This window comes from Procambarus clarkii, chromosome 13, assembly GCF_040958095.1.
Source record: "Procambarus clarkii isolate CNS0578487 chromosome 13, FALCON_Pclarkii_2.0, whole genome shotgun sequence".
Taxonomy (NCBI): Eukaryota; Metazoa; Arthropoda; class Malacostraca; order Decapoda; family Cambaridae; genus Procambarus; species Procambarus clarkii.
In genome coordinates, this window is record NC_091162.1 from 12,416,097 (window position 1) to 12,430,860 (window position 14,764).

The window sequence follows — 14,764 nt, forward strand, 5'->3', positions numbered from 1 at the left end:
AGAAAACAGTAAGGAAGTAAAATATCGCAGGGAGAATCATACCTTGTAAGATTGGGTAGCCATGGAGTCATATACTCAAGACACAAATGCTTGAGCTCAATACTTGAGGCCCGGAAGCCCTGTATACATTCTTCCAGGAACTCAAGTGTTAGGTGAGGTTCATTTACTGCAAGTTTTTCACTAACACTCTTGATGAAAATGGTATTGTTGGATGGGATACAGAGACCTGAAGGAATTGAAGCCATCATTTAATTCCTATGCTACAATACTTCTACACTAGCTGATGGGCACCAACAACAGCCTGGTTACCAATTTATTTGTTGATGTTCAAACAAATTGCCTTGTTATAGGTAAAAGCTTTTAAACAGAGATACAGTACATGTATATCCTGCATAAACAGGGATGAAAGTTTGGGAGTTTAATGGCAGTACAGGAAGTTGCAAAGGTCTATGTAAATAAGGAATTTAAGAGAATATAAATGGAGCACAGACAAAATTTAGTGGACCACATAAACTACAAAAGTGACTACTAAGGAAATAAAGAAAAAGTTGTCTTTTCTGAAATAAACATCTAATAATTAATTTTTAGTTGTACACGTGACAGATCAACATGTTAGGAGTACCTCAGAGTCAAATAATTACATATAACATCATCTTGCAAAGATAATGTTTAGAGTGAAGAGATGAAAAACTGCTTTCTGAGTAAGCTATTTGGGTTGCTCCCTTATGTTCTGTTCTCTCAAGGATGTGGCATCAAACCAGCCAGGAACTTGCCTGGCCATAAATTGGTTTCAGGAGACGCAGGAGATTTTTCTTTCCAGTTCGGAATGACACACAGAAGGTTAATTCATCAACACTCAAAAAAACAGCGTTGAATGTAATGAAATGCCATTTTCTGGGCGAGTCCCCGGAGGCTCCCCACAGCTATACCGGGCTGATATGCATATATTAGACCGTGGCATCAGTCAATTTGATTGGAGTTCTTAGCCTACCGGCAACCATGAGCCAGAACCTGGCCCCCCTCAGAGGCACGAGGAGCAATGGCCTATAGAAACCCCCATGTGGTTGGAAACAGTCTATGTCTGCCCAACCTCTCCTCTGACAAATTACATCTGAATTTGGCCATTTGCCCATTTGGCCAAAAATGGACACGTAATTTGAAAATGAAAAAACATATGAAAATAAATTTGGGATTTTTTTTCCAAAACAGTAAGTTAAAGGTTCTCTTGTAGGTTAGGAGGGCTGGAAATTCTCCTAAGGTTTCGAAACGTCATGAAAAATGTTAATTGAAAGTGTCCTCTCCTAACCTTTCCGAGTAAGCCAGACGACTCAAACAGAAAACGGGGCAGTACATCAGTTTTGTGAAACCAAGGCTGGGCCAGCCACCAAGGGGCCAACAGGACTACTCTCCTGACAAGTCTCCAACCAAGCCTTGAGCTGAAGCAACAGCTGGACCAGGGGGAAGAGGTACAGGTAACCCCACCTCGACCAGTCCTGCCAAAAGGCATCGACTGGTCCATAAACACCATACACATGTTTATCATACAAACATGTGTATGGTGACATCATGCCTGTTTGCTTTATTTCAGTTTGGGGAGTTCTGCTTGCTAGTTCGGCTTTCAGTCACAATTTTTAACCAGCTGTAGTTTGTTTTAGGGACGCCTACCTTTCTGGGTGCCTAACCCGGTAGATGGCAGACATAGAATGCTTCCAACCACACAGAGGTTTCTACAGGCCATTGCTCCTCGTGTATTTCTGAGGGGGCCAGGTTGTGGCTCGTGGTCCCCAGTAGGTTAAGAACTCCAATCAAATTCACTGATGCCACAGTCTAATACATGTATATACATATCAGCCCGGTATAGCTCCGGGGAACCGGAGGGGCTCGCCACAGAAACTCAGTTAGAAAGTCACCTGCCTACTCATCAAACTGCTTGCTTGCCTGCCTTATCAACCCACCTACCGACCCATCAACCTGCCTGCTGCCTGTTAACCTATCTGCCTGTCCATCAATCCACCTTCCTGCCCAAACATAAGAACATATTATAGTGGTTTATTTGTAGGTACAAAGGTGGCATATTAAATAAAGTTGCTAATATCCAAAACATTTTGGGTATTATGAAAAATTAATAATAATAGAACATGAACAACTGCTTCCAGGATAAATGAACAGACATACAGTATTTGCAAATGGAAAAATACTTCACAAAAGCCCCTATAGAGAGGTAAGAGATCAAAAGTATAGTCTTATATTCTTGGTGTTAAATTTAACCTTCTTTAAACCTTTTCAGCATTTAAAGACAGAAATTAGACAATTCTCTACCACAGGCTTCAATACTACTGCAAAATTTAATGTACAAGAATTGTGAAGTGAGAAGTTGATAAAGTTCAAAATTATGAACCGAGACAGAGAATGTTAAATGAATAGAAGTTAAGAAACTGTCAAAAAGAGTCCATTTAAGAAAAATGAATATGATTAGATATGAATAAAAAATATTAATAGGATGACAGGATGGACAGAGGATTCTCCAAACATGTACATGGAAAATGATTTATATGGTCCACTTGTTTTTTCAAGAAAATGTTTATAATATACAGTGCAACCTCGATCCTTCAGATCTCATTTTGGTGAATCTTCGGTTGCAAAGCACACTTCCCGAGGATGGATTTATTCAGTCGCTTCGTCAAACAATTGCTCGGCGAAGCAGGTAATGTGAGGCTTAAAAAGCAGAGCTAGTACACAAACCCGTGGGAAACTTGCCCATAATGTGACATGTTGAAATTATATTATAGCTGTGAAATTATCATGTAGAGTATCGAAAATATAAGGGTACGAATGATAACCCTCATAATATGGCTCCAATCATATTTTTAATGATTTTTGTAGATGGATGCAACACTAGAAGAAAGAGTTGGAATCTTGAGAAAGTCATTAAACATATTTAAAACCAAATTCTATGTTTAGATTTCTTTTTTAGTTGCCATGGTTTTTGTTCACTTAGGTATGGGCCCTGCTACTTTTGAAAATAAGGTTTCATGGATATGGCATGGGAAAAAAATTTATATTGTGAAATCCCTTTACAAATAGGTTCTTCCTGGTAACTGTTCAATCAAATGATATGTTGAAATTAAAATTTTGCTCAGCGAAATTAACTCACAGAGTGAGGGGGGAAATATTAGGGCATAAAGAGTAGCGCTCTTAATATGGCTCCAATCACATTTGTAAACATTTTCATGGGTGAAGGAAACATTAGGAGAAAAACAGGTAAAGCGCTGTATTTTTGAGAGGTGCCCCTTGATGGCTCCCTGAAGCTATACTGCTGGGATAGCTTCTCACTACTAAGTCACATTAATCATTGGAGTCCTGTTGGCCTACAAGAGATCAGAGCCAGAATATACTAGGACTACTAGCTTCAGGGAACTCTACCAAAAGGGCCATTCATTACATTCAAAACATTTTTTCTTATATCTTAAAAAAAAAATTGCATTACACAAATGCCTGAAACCACCTCTCATTGCAACAAATCTCTCACTCCAATTAATTGGGAATAGTCCAATATAGTTTGCCGAATCGAAATTGCACTGTATTGACTTGGTCACTTTAAAACAGATTCTATATAACATGCTAGCAAGAAATAAAATACTGTATACTGAAAGTAAACATTGCCCAAAAAATTAAAAAACATGAAATCTGGGGATTTGGATACAGTTTATGAATCTATCAACACTTGCCTATTTATCTCTCTCTCTCTCTCTCATAAGAAATGGGGTAGATTAAGTATTTATAACCATTGAAACACCTTTTTAATAGAAATGGGAAAAATTATCATAAAAGCTGTAGTCTTGTTGCTTACCCGATGTTTCCAGTAGCTGTCCTTCAATTTTTAGGTCAAAAGTTGCTGTAAGGGCACAAAGGAGGTTGTATGCTGCTGTTCTGAGATTGGGGTCAAGGGAACCCAAATTCAAGAGAGCCATATTTAATAACGTTCCTGGAACATCTTTTGGTCGGATTTTTTGGTGTACAGTTACCGAATCCTTTAGAAAATGGAGGAAAATATGTGAAATCAAATTCAAATCAAATGAATGAGGTCTTAGTGTAATGATATGCCACATTGTGTGTGTATTCCTTCAGTAGGTCTTTGATAATTAAAGTTTTGGTTCTACAAAGCCTCCAAAAGCATGTCAAGCCCTTCAGACTCAAGTACACTAAAGAAAATCATGATAAAAAATCTGGTTTGCTTGAAAAGGTGAGGAAATCTTGGGGATAAAAAAATCAATAAAAAAAACTGAGGAAACCACCCAGAAAGTCACAGGTTAACAAAGCAATCCACTGTTCTTGCTTAGAAAACAAAATTAAGAAAGAAGGCAAATGACAGTTGGCAGCGAGCAAACAATCCTTGCTCCAACTCACCTGACCGATATCAGATGGCAGCCCAGACCATCTTGTGTCTGTTAGGTTGAGCGAGGCTAGACTATTCCCTCTGCTACACTAGATGAAAGTAGCAGGGGGGAATAGCCTATGAAGGGGGTGAAATGCTTTGCAAATACCAGGAAAGCTATAGTAGTATTGGCAGACTGAGACCTTGAATTGCCACCTGGTGTTGTAATGTGATTCAGAGTTGTTTCCTCACTGCCAACTATCAGTAGCCTTGTTTTTTTTATTAAGAGCAATGATTTGTTTTGTTTCTGAACTTTCTAGGCAGTTTATTTGGATGTCAGTGGATCTTTTATCCCCTTACTTTTATCCCTTGCTTCTTTGAGCAAACTAGGTTCTTATACTGGTTTTGGGTAGGCTGTGTACATTTCAGAGACCTGGCACATTTTCAAAGACTCTATAGTATCAGAGCTTAAAACACTATGGTGTTACTGAAGGGGGCAGCACAGACAAAAGCCAGAAGTATTTAGAATACAAGGAACTGTACTTATATTACTTTAATACCAGCAATTATTTTAAATGAATCACCCATGCTATAAAAAATGTAGCAATAATAAATTAAAGGCCTCGTTTAAGATTTTACTAGCCATTGTATAATATTAATCTTCTCATTATTAACATTTACCTATAATATATAATTAACTTATTCTTCTAAAATATATACTTACTGGCTGAGAGAGTTCCCATCTGGCCCTAATGTGGATGATAGCCTGGACAATGTTGTCACAGTCATTATGGATAAATGACAGAGGACCGGATTCATTCGCAATAGGTTAAAGTAAACTGGTTATCATCAACTAAACACACCTGGAAAAAAAAATAGCTTCATAAAACACAATTTATAGCAAAATAACAACATAGCATGCATGCTATATGGAAAACGCAACGGTTCATACAAAACTGGATACGAAACAACACCCTAACGTTAATATGTCAAGCTGAAAAACAGCCAAGCCAGCGTCTTATATCCTGTCTTCAGTTTGTCGCTGACAGACCATGAATTAATGCACCTAATAGGTGAGGGACAGTCAAGGAGCCACTGGGGCTCACCCAGAAAGATGCATCTCATTACATTTAATGCTGGATTTTAGGCGAGTCCCATGGTGATTCCCTGAAACTAACCAACAAGAGTGAAGGAAAAATGGATTTACCAGGAATGAGGAGAGGCAGCAACAATGTCAAAGAAGAAACACTAAAGAGAACCCAAATCTAAATGGGACCATGACCTTATTAGACGTTCGAAACCCCCCAAGCACGAATATCAGCCGTGCATATTAGCAAAAATGGTGTCCAAAGCTGCAAACTTGCTTACATTGTGGGCCTGAGAGTAGACCACAGGCTGGCTAGCTTTAACGACACTGTGGATGATCTAGGACAGACAGTGCCTTGGAACAGGGAACGTTGGAAACCAGATCAACAAACACCGAGGCACAACTGGTGGCAAGCAGGTAGCAGCAAACTGCTGCTCCACACACACAACAAATGATGCACCCCGACTGGACAAGCCAAGCATCAATTATCAAGAGACCCCCTCAGGAAGCCAACAGTTTCATTCTTTGCCAGAAAAGGAGATGGGGACAGGCAAAAAAAAATAGTCTACCAAAGTCTAAAGAACACACCCGCTCTGGGTGAGCTCCAGCTGGGCACCTCAAACATGAACGATCATGATTTGATTGACTATTTCATTGATTTGATCACTATTTCATAGCTTCACTACAGCCAAAGTAAATGACAATTTTTGTTTTTTCCATGATCAGGACACACATTTTAACAATCCTAGAAGAAAAAACTAATTCTTGTGCAGCACAAAGATTGCCTAATATAATAGTTGCACATTCCAGGGTTAAACAGTACCAACTGACCTCTTCAATTTCTGAAGCATAGTAGACATCATTGAGCAACACAGAGTGAGAAAGCACCTTTGTTTTTTCAGCAGAGGTTACTTGAATAGCTGATGGTCCAACCTGAAAATAGAATATCCACTTATATATCAACTAGAAATTTCAAATCTTTCATATACCTAAACAAGATTATTTTGAGTAAATAGGTATTTAATACATAAAAACCTTTGATATACATTTCATAAATATATCTTACCTTGATAGCAACCTTTGTATCCTTGTGTGACAATTTAAGAGCATTATTGAAGACTTTGAGGTCTTCATCTAATGATGTAGTTGCTCCAGGTAACTTCTGTTGGTCAGGTTCAATGTAATCATTCAGTCTTGCAGGAGCATCAAGGAAGATCAGTTTCTTATGGCCCTTAAAAAATAAAAAACCTTCCCTCAAGTTGACAGTTCACAAACAATTGAAAATTCATTTAATACAATTCACTACTTACACTTTTATTAATAAAAAATCCTTAATAAATTATACATTATACTTTTATCAATTAAATTTAAATAATGAGCAGTGTTAAAGGCATATTCAATTTATGAGACATAACCATCTTAAAGATGGATCCAAACTAATTAGACTTATGGTTGAACCACAAGAAATCAAGGGAGGACATCCTCAGTACTGTGGCTTATGAGAGACGCTTACAATTCAGAAAAGGCTTCCTTCGGTTGTTGCAGAAAAGGCAACAACCGTGGGAAGCACAAGTACCCAAGAAACTGACTGTCGGGGAATCTACCCCACCCCACAGCAGATAAAGCCGTAACTCTACCAGACTGCTTCCACTCAGAGCTGACAGGGGGACCACGCCTAGCCCCTGCAGTGAGTCTCACTTCCCATGAGTTATCATTGGTCTTTCACCCTTTGTTCATGTTTTCAAACCCCTTACCTCATTCTACTATAGTTTTAGGAGGGCGATCCTTCTGAGATAGATAGATAGATCTCTCTCTCTCTCTCTCTATTATCTCTCTCTCTCTTTTTCTCTCTCTCAACTTCTTGAACTCTTAACTTGATACGCTGGTTGCATTTTTTAATGTTATGTTAGTCAGATTCTTTCCCATCATTCCTCATCCTCTGCATACATGTCTAGTGATGTCGTGTAGAGGTTTCCTCATATGATGCACAATAGAGGATGAGCTCTGGGAAGCTACTCAAGGAGTCACCCTAAAAATAGTGTTGACTATATAATGAAACATTTCTGGGGGCCTTTTCAGTAGCTCACCCATTCCTGCCCTACTTTCCATGTTTACCCAAGTGTTCTGAAAACTTCATTCAGACTAAAGTGTGATGGCAATGGTCTTGCCAGACCCCTGGTTGACTAGCAGTGCCATCTGGTGGTGCGAAGAGAAAGCAGAATGGTAGGATTTTCAGTTTTGGGGATAGTTTTTTTTTTTTAATTTGTTTGTACCAAACATTTCTCTGAGGGGTTTGTGTTTCTGTGACCCCTTATCAGTCATTTTGGAAGGGGGGTTTACTCAGTGTGTAGTCTTATGACTCCATCAGCTCTCCCACTTTTTTGAGGGTGGAAGGATTAACTTCCAGTAGTTCACAAGATGGTCAACTCTGCATTTGATTCGGCCAAGGATTACCAGTTCACAAGCTCTGGAGAACCACTAAGATTCCCCAGATAAGGGGCATTCCATTATGCTCATTGCTCTATAATAATATTTAAAAAGAACAAAGTACTGTAATGTGGTGGCCAAGAATTAGTAACTATTATATCTCGTGCCTCTCAAGAAAGGGAATTTTCTAATAGTATGCAATATTAGACAAAATAAGTTTATAATTTGTAAAGCAAGAGTTACATGGTTCTTGTACATATAAAGATGATGCTTCTTACCTTCAGTGGTGCTAAAATTCTGTCATGGTATTTTGTGTACTCTCTGACCCAAGAGTTGCCATTGTAGATATAGGCTGCATGTATGTTTTCATATGCTACTTCAGGTAAGACAACAAACCACTTTTGAAGAAATTCTGTTCTGTTGAATAAAGTAAGAATGCTGTTATTATATAAGCAAAAATTTAATATTAGTATATCTACCGTATTTTAAAATGATTTATTATTAAATAACTAAAACAACAATAAAGTTTGCTTGCTTATTTAGCATCCTTTCAATAAAAACTGCTAATCTAACGGAGAAAAAACATTCCTTAGGCTTATATCAGAGTACAGTACATTGTTTTCTAACTGGGAAAAGTTGCGCTAAATAAGGTAAATTTTCCCCACTTGTATTTCAAATATACAGCTACATTTCTATTACATAGTTCCCAATATATTTGTTTATTTAATAATTTATTTACAAAAATAGGACAGAAAACCATTTCAGACTGCTGTACGATGATTTATATACGTTATAAAAAAGGACAAATGATTGGCTGATGCAGTTTAATACAAACAAATACAGGGCTATAAGCCTAGGAAATGATAATAGTGTTACCAGATAATTAGCGGGATAACACTAAAATTGCCAAATCAGAAAGAGAAAAACCCAGCATTAATTGTAATGAAATCCCTCTTTCTGCTAGGGCCAAGATGGCTCTCTGTTGTTAGCTGCTCTGGATCTGGATAGCTTCCACTGTCTATCAAATCATACAATGGTAGTACTCATCCCATACCTTGCAAGTCATTTTGCATGAGTTTCAGCCTATAACTGGAAGGAATGACTGGGCGCCATTCTTAACTGTACCTTTCTGTTCATCTAGCAGTAATTGGGAACCTGATTGTAAACTGATTGGCAGATCATGTTCCAGGGAAACTAGTCGAGTAAGGATCAAGATGAGCTGTGAGAGGGAAAGCTTTAATGCCAGCTAACAACAGCCAGAATTAACTTTCTCCTGTACCCACAAATATTTTTTTTTAACTTATAAACACATGATCATCCCTTTTCTCTAAGATCATCACAGGACAGAACTGACACAAAAGTTTAATATAATATTTGCCCTAAACGATTTGGGTATATGCGATTTAAATGCTTCATATGGTTAATTATCCAACACTACAAAAAATCTCAGAGAAAGTGCTTACCAGAATCACAGCACAAATATGAACAGTCCTCCATGATTTTATCAACAAACAAACTGCATATGAACTTTGATACAGTGCTCACCTGAACCGGTTATCAGCACACTGTATGAGTGAAGTCTACCACCAGCTCAAACGGTTTTCGGCAGATGGGTTTTAGGGTAAGGATCACATGGTATATTAGCAGATCCCCATTAGTCTCACCAATTCTGTAGGAATTATTTTAATATGTATAAAAAAAAGTTATCTTGTTAGGTAGTGATATCAAATCTATATTGCCAGCCATAACTAGTGACATTGCTAAGCTTATTTCTTATCACAGAATACAAAAACAGTAAAAGTAAATAATAATAAACATTTATTGCTCACTTGTATCTTCTTGCAATATAATAAAACACTGGGTTGCCAGCCTTAGATGTGCCCGCTTGGTAAAAAATATTTAATGTTTTTATGGATTTGAATTCATCCTTTTCGTGCATATTATGTTTTGACATAATCTCTTCAAATTTTGTACTTGTCATATCCATACTGCTCCATCTGTAACATCCAATAGCAATAAAAAAATATTATATGGGAAATCTAAAGCTAAACTTAATAAACACAGTTGTAGTATATTTCTACAAGAACATTCATATGATAATATATCACCAATTACCGATATATATATTTTCCATACGATAATCCAAATACGGAACAAAAATGTTGCAATGATTGTAGCTTACTGAGAATCAATAGGTTTGTGCTCCGGTGGGCCCAGGTATGCCAACAAGGTTGCCATTTTATCAAAAGGTCTTCTTCCAACTGCTTTGTGATCCCGACTACTTGACAGATATTCCCCTATCCAGATACATGAGAGTCAGATAAGCAAAATCTTGCAATAAAAACAAGCATTAAACAACAAATGTCTTAATAAATTCAGCATTTAATGAAATATTTAATGAAATATTATTATTATTTTTTTTTTTTTTGGTGGGTTCCTTCAGTTCCAAGCCTAAGCACCCTCAGCAGGCCCCTGAAGTCACAAAGGCCTACAGGACCAGAATCTGCCCACCCACTAGGGACCCCTCAATAGGCAAGGGAGTCTAGGGATATCACATCAATCTAGACCAAAAGGAAAATCACCAGAAACGGTAGAGTGCAAATATTTTAAGCAGGACATCAATGGCCACTGGTTAGCTGCGGACATCAATGGCCACAATGGCTGGAGCAGAACCCACTGCCAGTACATTGGGTTCTGCTTCACTTAACAAGGAATACTCCTTGTATTACAAGGAATATCCAGAATATTCCTACTGCTGCCAAACAATAGAACACTTCTGAACAGGTTGAGGCAGAAGGTATCCCTAGTGACAATGAACGGAATGTGAATAGTATACATTCTTGTGAAATATAAAGAATATGTAACCCATATGCAGACCTGAAGGGCCAAGGAAACTGTACCCTTAGCTGCAGGAGCCACCAGCTCCCAGAGTGAGGTGACATTACTTACAATGCACCACTTGGAGGTGGATGGTGGGGGGGCATTGTAAGGAATACTTGTTCAATAGTTGTCAGAATTTTGCTTTGGTTGTTCAGAATATTCCAAAACATATTTCAGAGGATATCTGAATGTCATCTAGCTTCCTCTATTTGCATTTAATAGTAGTAGTGAGTTGACATATGAACCCATGTCCCTGGTAGCCAAAGAAAATCTCTCATACCTGGTATGAGCTAGTCTATCCCGGAAAGTCCAGTGTAAATATCAAGCGGAGCTACTGTTGGGGATGACCAGAAACAGTTAAACTGACTTGACATCTTTAACAGAGTTAAAATCCATCACCTGACAACTATGTAAATTAACAAGGGCTTTAAATTTGAAAGTTTTGAATGAAGAATTCAAAAGCCAACATCTAGAAAAATAATGTATAACATGTACGTATATATAGGCACATACTCTCAGATGGATAGATAGGTGATGTTATATGCTGCAAAATGAAAATGTCAGAAGCATAAAATTAAATAGAAAAGGAAAAGATATTGGGCTATGATCATGCACTGAGGAAGTTTTTTTTTTCTTACCTATTTTCTCTTGATGGTTCCACAGTAGTCTGTGTAAGGCATGAACATTAGCATCACTGATGAAAGAGATGCTGTGGCTGGCTTGTTCCACACTTTCACAGTCACTTGCTATTTGTATAAAAAACCGCCGAGCACCCTCAAAGTGTTGCCGCACAAAGTCGTTGAATGGAAGCATGTGCTGCTCTTTACTGAACTCCACATGGTTAGCAATGTTCTGCAGAATTTTGGACATCAGCATTAAGCCACGCTTTATCTGCTGATTTGGTTGCCTATCCAAGATACCTGTCTCGCATGGTGATACTGTCAACAAAGGTGCACTCATGTAATTACTGTACAAATTCATTAGCCAAAAATTAGTTAAGTAATTAAATTACCAACATTCTACAAAACCATAAATATTAAATAACAAATTTCATCCCCTTCCTTCAATATTTACATTTAAAGTAAAATATTACAGAATTGAGCAATACTGTAAAAAGAACTATGTGCTAGTAATTACTACTATTTCTTAATAGACAAATGTCTTTAATTTAAATAATAAAAACATTAATATACATTTCATTCACCTGGGCTCTAGGAGACTCGAACCACAGACCCCACACGTGTGGCAGAAGCTCTATCCACTCGCCTACGAGTAGTCTTAATAAGGAAAAATTCCAGAAGCAACAACTGCTGCTATGTTGGAATTTTCAACTTTTCCCCGACTACTACACTGAAGCTCGGAGGAATTAGCGATCCACACCCATGTCATATAAATTGTCATCCACACTTCCGTGGAAATAAATACATTTCATTCACCTAGGCTCTAGGAAATTCGAACCACGAACCCCACTCCTATGAGGCAGAGGCTCTATCCACACGGCTATGAGTAGTCTTAATAAGGAAAAATTCCAGAAGCAACTACTGTACTGTTGTTATGCTGGAATTTTTGGCGGTTATCGAGGACCGCGGTCCTCATTTGAAGCAAGCAGCGGTTTGTTTTATCTTGCTGACTTTCTGGCTACCTTTCCTGGTAGTGGCATAAATTAATACATAAATGTCACTACTTCCTGCACCTCTGTGAGGAGGGGACCAGGTTCTGGAACCTACCCCTCAGTAGGCCTATAGAACTCCCGAGGTTGATGGGACCTATTAGATGAAACATTATCAGTGATGGGAGCTTCTGCTGAGCCACCGGGGATCACCCAGAAATTACCATTTCATTACATTCAACTAGCTTTTTATTATTATTAATACAGTACTGTTAATTTGGAATTGTCTTGAATTCTTTAGGGTATCTGATCAAACTAAATATTTCTCTGATTTGAGTTTTTGTGACCCTCTTTCAGCTTTCTTTGACAAGGTTTTTCCCTAGACTTGTGCAATCATCTGACACCCTCAATTTCCTTGCCTCTGTAAGGAAGCAGGGAACTCTTGTTGTTTGCTTATGGTGACTGTAGTAAGGCTGAGATGCCTGGTGAGATGGTATTGGCTCTGTGGTACCTAGTGCACAAGCCCTGGAGAGGCAATGAGGGGGTCCACACCAAAAACAGTTTTAATGATTTGGTATAGTAAAAATGTAATAGAAAATTTTGATATTTGCAATTATACTTATTAGTTGTATTTATATTGATATTATATGTCCTGGGAACACTTGAAGCCTTGTTCTAAATTCTTCAGATTATATTTTCTTGTAAAATATGAAGATTCTGGTAAATAAAGTATGCAAAATCTTTTGTCTATAAAATTGTTGATACGACAAGAACAGGGCTGAAACCTTGGTGATGCAAAAAAGGGCTTAAGTGATTACAGTATATAAAGTTTTCAATAATCCATAATGTAGGCCTAATCAGGAGCTTAGGATAAATTTATAACTTAAAAACTCTATGAAAGATACCCAAATGATGGTAAAACAAACCTATAGCAGGGTTGATGAAGCGCAGAAAAATTACTGTTCCTACAGCACCTATATTGTTTTGAGGAAATTGTGGAAACCTCTTACTTAGAACTTGGTAGAGGCAGTGACACATACTGCGCAGCTGTGGAGGAAATCTGAAACAAGTAATCAGAATCAAATCATGAAGAAAATTTAATAATCTTATCAGTAAATGAACAATACAATATAGCAGTTAAATCTATGTTCATGGATAATGTTGATTCCTAATTACTGTATATAGCACTGATTGTTTAATTCATCTACCTCCTTGAATTTCATATCTTTCAAATCAAAGGTTGCTCCCATCTCGGTAGACAAATTCATAGACTGAATACGAACTTGCCTAATTGTGCCTCATCTGTGTCTAGAGACCTAGCAATAGGAACTATGAGGCCCTTGCCTCATAGCAATAGTCTAGAACATATATAGTTTCCAATGCTCTTAGTTCTTTGATGCATTTGCTCTTGAAGATATGAATCAAAGAGACTCTCCTGACCTTTGCTTCAAAACTGTTCAACTGTTTGCAAATCACACCAAACATTAATATTTTTGACAACCTTCCAACTCATTTAAGATTCAAATTGCATCTTGTTCTGCTTTACCTCAACAGGAAAAATCAAACACTGAATGTAATGAAAAGCCCTTCTCTTATGGGCTGTAAGTAGCTCTCCGAGCTTAAAGCTTTCGCAGTCCAGCCACTTGACACATGTCTGACTAAATATTCCAGGCTTGTCAAGTCCCAATTCAGTGATGTCTAAAATGCATATACTATAATCATTTTATGTTTTCTGACTTATTTTTGGGGTTATAACTATAAATTTAGCTGTTAAAATGTTTGCAAATGAATATTATACAGTACGTATAGAAGAAAAACAAAAGGTACAGTATACTGATAATATATTGTGCATGACGGTGGCAAATATAAGAATGTTTATGAATATTTCAACATTCCATTCATTTTTCAACATGAATAAAAAATTAAAATATGAAATGTTTGCACATGATCAATCTATATACTGTTGTTGTAAAAAGAAAACTAACGATAACGTTTATACAATTCTGTCGGGTAATTTACAGAGCAAACAGAAAATATACACAAGCCGAGCAATTATCATCTTAAGTATTTGAGTGGCTGGCACAGGTGACATCTGGTTGGTCCCCTGATACTTTTACTTATAACACATTGACACACTGATAAATGACTGGGAACCTCAGATCACTGGGGCTGCCATCTGGTGGCAGGTGAGTGGTGCTAAGTAGCGACTGGACCTCAACAATGTGTACATAGTTCACATCAGAATTGCAAACATTGTCCAAGTAATTGCTTGTTATGGTGCACTCTTCTCTACCTTTGTTTCTGTTGCCATGTATTCCAATACCTCTCTGCCTCTACTGAGTGGGCCAGATCCTGTTCCCAGTCTTCGAAGGCAAATGTGATTCGT

The 14,764-nt window shown here is 37.7% G+C and overlaps 1 protein-coding gene across 1 annotated transcript in view; it reads right to left on the reverse strand.

Moving 5' to 3' along the window:
- Nf1 (neurofibromin 1) overlaps positions 1-14,764 on the reverse strand; it is a 139,288-nt gene that overhangs the window by 84,619 nt on the left and 39,905 nt on the right. Inside the window, 13 exon segments of the mRNA XM_045740650.2 lie at positions 43-226; positions 3,851-4,031; positions 5,100-5,201; positions 5,203-5,238; positions 6,294-6,395; positions 6,529-6,693; positions 8,168-8,306; positions 9,435-9,454; positions 9,456-9,558; positions 9,719-9,886; positions 10,072-10,186; positions 11,408-11,707; positions 13,305-13,438. Coding sequence (XP_045596606.2) covers positions 43-226; positions 3,851-4,031; positions 5,100-5,201; positions 5,203-5,238; positions 6,294-6,395; positions 6,529-6,693; positions 8,168-8,306; positions 9,435-9,454; positions 9,456-9,558; positions 9,719-9,886; positions 10,072-10,186; positions 11,408-11,707; positions 13,305-13,438 — 1,749 coding nt within the window.